General features: G+C 36.1%; 1 protein-coding gene across 1 annotated transcript; it reads right to left on the reverse strand.

Annotated features, from left to right (window-relative positions):
* Positions 1 to 361: 361 nt before the first annotated feature.
* On the reverse strand, positions 362 to 1,947 carry LOC131684029 (uncharacterized). The gene is made up of 2 exons (XM_058966501.1): positions 1,641 to 1,947; positions 362 to 1,093 (listed from the first exon to the last, which is right to left on the reverse strand). Exons 1-2 carry the CDS (start codon positions 1,834 to 1,836, stop codon positions 405 to 407), a joined length of 885 nt encoding a protein of 294 aa, XP_058822484.1. The 5' UTR covers positions 1,837 to 1,947; the 3' UTR covers positions 362 to 404.
* Positions 1,948 to 5,841: the final 3,894 nt, after the last annotated feature.

The raw sequence follows: 5,841 nt of genomic DNA on the forward strand, positions 1-5,841 counted from the left end.
CTTTATATGAGAAAGGCAAAAAGGAATAAACAGAATGAATAGGCAAATAGATAAATAAACAAATTAATTGAAAATAAACAAGTTAACAATTTATCGAAAATAGCAAAAAATTGGAAATAGAAATTTGCCTGAATACTTGTAAATGTTATAAAATGAATGCCATCGCCATGGCGTAGACTGTATCTTATCACACTACTAACGGTCATCGCTGATTGTTTGTCGTACAAGTATATCCCCTGATACAGCCTATTTGTGTTGCAAGTTTTCTTGAGAGGGTTCCTATTTCACATTCTTACCTACTACAAACAAGTAAAAGAAACACATTTTATAATCAAATTAAAAAAATTTTATTCGTGGCTAATTAAATTTATTTTAGCAATACAAGTAAAGGTATAAATTTAATATCACTCAAAGCTATCTTCAAAATAATTATCATCATCTATTTCGCATACTTCTTCCTTCAGACGTTTGGAAGTTGAGCTACCACTATCGTTCAGGCCAACAGTACCTGGACGTTTCGTGGCTTCAGTTGAGCTACCGGATGTGGATGGTTCGTGTGTCACCCGTAATGTTTCGTAGACTCTTGGTGTTGGTTTGTCATTATTTGAAATTTCCAATGCCTTCTGCATAATTTCCATTCGAAATTTCATTTTCTGGCGTAACGAAAGCGGTTCAACCATTGGCATCAGGGAGCGAAAAAAGTGCATATCATCACATTCGCTGCCTGCATTCGGTTGCTTTTGTTTTGGAGTTTCATGCAAGGATTTCATCACGGTGTAAAAGTTTGACTCATTTCTAGTTTCCTTAGTAGTTTCACTACCATTATGAATTGTCGGTGGTGTATCGACTTGATCAAAATCCTGAGTTACTTCACTGTCAACGCTTTGATCATCAGAACTATCTTTGGAATCACTGTCAACCAGCTCGTTCCTCTGTAACTCAGACATCGTGCTACCACAGAAAACTTGGGACGATATATTCAAAAAGGCGAGGTTTTCTTCGTAAGCATATGGCTTCATTCTCTGGCCACGACATCGCAACGATTTAATAAGAGCATCTCGAATATGCTTCCACTTCTTCTGCATGTGTAGTCCTGTAGGTGAAAAAAAAAACAAAAAGTACGATAAAGTAAATTTATGGGAACACTATTCGCCATGCGACATAATTTTGCTACCGGCGTCTGCTACATGAAACACGCAGTGAGCGAACAAACGAAGCAAGCGTTCGTGGCATGCTAGTTTGTTAAGCGGCCCTTACACGTTCAATATTTTTGTCAATACTAGAGAGTATTGTCGAAAGTATTGTACGTGTAATGGAAAAAAGTTGTATTGACGATGTGGATTTCAAACGGGACTGAAATATTGCAACAATATCGTCAATACTAGTATTGACAAAAATATTGAACGTGTAAGGGCCGCTTTACCGATTTTCCACCCCACGAGAAGCACGGCGATTACAGCTCGAAACAAATTACACTTCGTCTTGCACCGTATTTTCGGATTGAGAATGTGTGCGTGACGAGGAACGAAAATCGATACAACACACACGGGCGTCAGTTATTTCACGTCGACGTCGAATAACGCTTCATTGAGCGGCTGTCACAGGCAGAGAAATATAAACAAAAAAATCACTAAACTTACGTATTACAGTCTTTTCCCGACTGGATTGCTGGCTGAATTCTGGAATCAAAGTTACACACAAATCCTCCCATTGACTTCTTCGTAACATTTTATCTCCGCGTTTCCGTCCAGATACTTCCCATATCGCTTTCCGCTTTCGCACCTCATCAATGAATTGTCTAGTGTCAATAGGACCAATTCCGCTGATATCCTTCATTTTTACACACACTCGAAACACTGACGCGATTAAAATGCGGCTGAAACGGAGGCAGAAAACTGTGTTTATTTTTTCGGCCTGAGCTGCGGCTGCCGATGGTGGCGAGTACCGGCGTTGTTTTGTATGCGGTGAAAAACGAGTGGACGATACGGCGTGACGTTTGGGATCGTTTCGGTGGATGTAGCACAGTTTGAAACTGTGTGGCACTCACACATAAAGAGTCGTCGCGCACATCGGTTTAGAATTTTACCTGCTAGCGTGCTACGTGCCGGTGGACTGGGGACGACAAATTGCAAGCGGTAAAATGAAAATTGAAACACAAGTAACTCAGTTTAATGATTTCTCGATTGCAACAATTTCTATCAATTGTTGGAAAAAAATATTCAATAATTAATATGAATATCAAGTAGATAATGCTGATATTGATTTCGAAGTATCTGGGTTGGCAAATATAGATTACTGGACGACGATTCATTAACCTTAGCGGATTGTTCTGGAATTATTAGGGAAAAGGTACCTATTTACAATTGCCATTGCCAGTTACTGCTATGGATAGCAAAGTTTTTGGTGTGACATATTACGTCAATGAATCTTGGGCACATTGGTCTAACGGAATTACTGCGGAATCCATCCATATAGAATTAACCCATCGTTACTACTATGAATAGCAAGAAAGAGGGGTAATGACAAAGCTTTGGATAGCAAAGTTTTTGGGGTGGCAAATTTAGATTACCATCAGCACAAATTGCTATCTAGAATAATTTCGGAATTTATGGGAGAAGCGGACAAATTTCATCATCATCCGGGTGTTCGAATTATGACCGAGTTTATTTCAGACATTTTGGACCCAAGTTGCCAATATCCAGTCTCCTTGTAGTCTCAACGCAAGTGCATCTGTTTGGATAACATGTAATCGGCGAGTACGAAGTGTGCCCGGAATAGACCCCTTCAAAAAGGTTCTCAGCTCAACATACCTCCAGTCGGTCTCTCTTGTAGCATTAATGCTGCAGCGTATAGTGCCGTGTAGTCTTCCGTGCTTAACCAGCCATTCAATGATAATATGTTTGAATACTTAGATCAGCTGGTGGTACAGGTACCAGTGCCATTCATCATTTTCTATAGTGTGCCGCTGAGAGATGAGTGCAAAATTCTTCTCTGAAATACAACGAGCACTCGATAGTCTGTCTCTTTCAACGTCCATAACTCTTGAGCGTACAGTATAACAGAGAGTGTCAGCGATTTGTATAGAGCAGGAGGAGATCGCACGATTGAAGAATTAATAATCAATTGTTACGTGTGCTGACTAGAGCGATCCACAGGTTGATTTGGAAGATTTAGGAGATTGGTTATTTTTGTTTTTCTTTGTTCCACAGTCCAGTTTGCGCGGATAATTCGATTATTAAAAAATGTTCAAATTCCCAGGAAAGTTTTTTTTTTAAAAAACTGTCCTCAAGAAAATTTTAGCTTTCAAGACTTTTATTTATCGTTTCCAAGGTATCAAGGAATATTTTTCAACGAGGCGAGCATAGCGGAGTTGATATATCGTATGACTTGTACGCAGCTCACCTGGGTTTGATTCCCAGCCCCACACATGGGGTTAGAGATGTTTCTAAAAAGATTTTCCTAACCCGAATGACCCTATTGTTAAAACATCTAAAATCGAAATTATAAAAAAAAACTTCCACCTTTCATGCTTTTGTTTGAAATAATTTGGCAGCAAAATAATGGATATGATTTTCGAAAATGTCCAGGAGACTAAATCCCATTTTTAAATTTTTTTTGATGCATAACATTAATTATCTAACATAAATACAATGTTTCTACTACACTTCTATCGAAAAGCATTGTAATAGGACAAATTTATTCTTGAATTGTACAAAGTAACCCGTATTTTGAAACAAACGAGACGAAAGAATAAAATCTGATAGAGGATAGCTAACATAAGGTATTGCTAAATTACTTATTCCGACTTCTACGAAACACAAAGTGTGTATTGGCAACACAATGGGTCCAAATTTAACGTCATACTTGATCAAATGAACTTGAACTGAGACCAAAATAAGATTTTAATTTGTTGCTGAGATAAAAATATGAATTCTAACTGTTTTAATTTTAATATTTAGCTTTGATCGGGAAATGTGATTCTCTTGACCCAAAGGTGATCAGTGGGATCCTCGTAGTTTTATGAAATTTGTCAACTCTTTGACCCCTTCACGACCATGTGTTTATAAAGAACAACGTTTTTAGACAGCTATAACTTTTGATTCATGCACGATTTTCTCACAAAAACAAGTAGTACTAATAATTGTGACTATCACATTTCATTTGAGCTCGAACAGTTATGAGTATTATACGTAGAACTGAAGGTATTGCAATCTGTATGATTGGATTCCTACGAAGCAGTGCTGCCAGAAACAGTATAAGTTAACGGTGAAAAATGAAATTTTGATATATCTTTGTTATCCTGAAATATTATTGAAAACTGAATAAACCTCTCAATTTCGACTGATTTGGACTCTTGTTTCCAAGCAATTGGATTGAAAATATCTAGGAGAATTGTATCAAGCACAGGAAGCAAAAGTTGTTGGTGCTCCTCAATATAGTTGCAAGTGACGTACCTAGGATTTTTGCGATATTGTGATTTGTAGCGAAATGGTTCTCTTTTTTGTAACATATTGGTGAAAATGTGACAAATCAACACAATTTTGCTAATTAAAAAAAACTAATAAATAATAAAATCCTACGTACGTTGTTGGAGAAATCAATTTTGAATATGCTGTGAAAATTTCAAAACAATCAAAAATCATTTGTTCGAGTTATGTTTCCGACCTGCTCAAAAATGTGGTTTCGAGAAAAAACGTGGTTAGAATTTTCTGCACGCGTGGAGTATTTGTCAATTAATGTCGCCTTCGACTTTTTGGTATATCATTGTCAAGTCTCTAAAGTACATTTTAGACAAATGAAAAAAAATCGATTTTTTAAGATTCTATAGTGGTGAAACCCCTTAATAATGTCTTTTAATTTTATGTAGTTTCATAATATTAATCTAAGGGACGATCCATAAATGACGTAGCATTTTTTGAGTGATTTTTAACAGCCCCTTCCCCCATCGTAACATTTTGTCACAAACCTCTAAATACCCCCTGGTAATTACGTAGCTTGACGGTAATTCTCCCCCCCCCCCCTTGTCGCGGAAAAATATAAAAAAAATAGAAAACGATGTTAGTTATTCCACTTTTAAAAAGCTACGTAGCATGACATGACCCCTACCCCTCCTGTCGTCACACATCATCACAAAATACAATACTCCCCCTCCCTCATATAATGCTATGTCATTTATGGATGACCCTAATGTTAAATTTCATTTGCATCATTTATTTAATTTATTTTTTCAACTTATTCATTTCAATTTATTGAATTTAATACTTTGATAATTTATTTTTTCCTTTTAGGCTTACTTTATTCGATTTTTTTTCATTTTATTCGTGTTATTAAATTAAATGAAATGCGTAGGAATTAATAAAATAAATAAATCAAATTAGTCCAGCTGAAATAAAAAATGGACCATATTGAAAAAATAGAATAAATTAAATTGTTTCATTCCAAAAAAATGGGCCAAATGAATGAAAAGAATGACTAAAGTGAATAGATAAACTAAATGGCATAAAGAAACTGAAAAAATAAAAAAAAATTGAAAAGAATAAAATAAATGAAACAAATAATGGGAATGAAACAAAAATAAATAAAATGATTAAAATTATAAAACAAGCAATAAGAATAATATGGATGAGGCTAACTCTTCCAGGCCCAACTTTTTTTTTCTATCCTATACAGAGTGTTTGGTTCGTAGATAAGAGATGATCGGGTTTCAACTTTTTCGAACCCGTACCCAACCCGAACCCGAGGGCTTGAAAATTGAAAAGCCCGAACTTGACCCGAGCTCGACATAATAAAATTTAAAAAAAATCAAACCCGACCCGAGCCCGAACATTTTAAAATTGATGA

Source organism: Topomyia yanbarensis, chromosome 2 (assembly GCF_030247195.1).
Source record: "Topomyia yanbarensis strain Yona2022 chromosome 2, ASM3024719v1, whole genome shotgun sequence".
In the NCBI taxonomy this organism is placed as follows: Eukaryota; Metazoa; Arthropoda; class Insecta; order Diptera; family Culicidae; genus Topomyia; species Topomyia yanbarensis.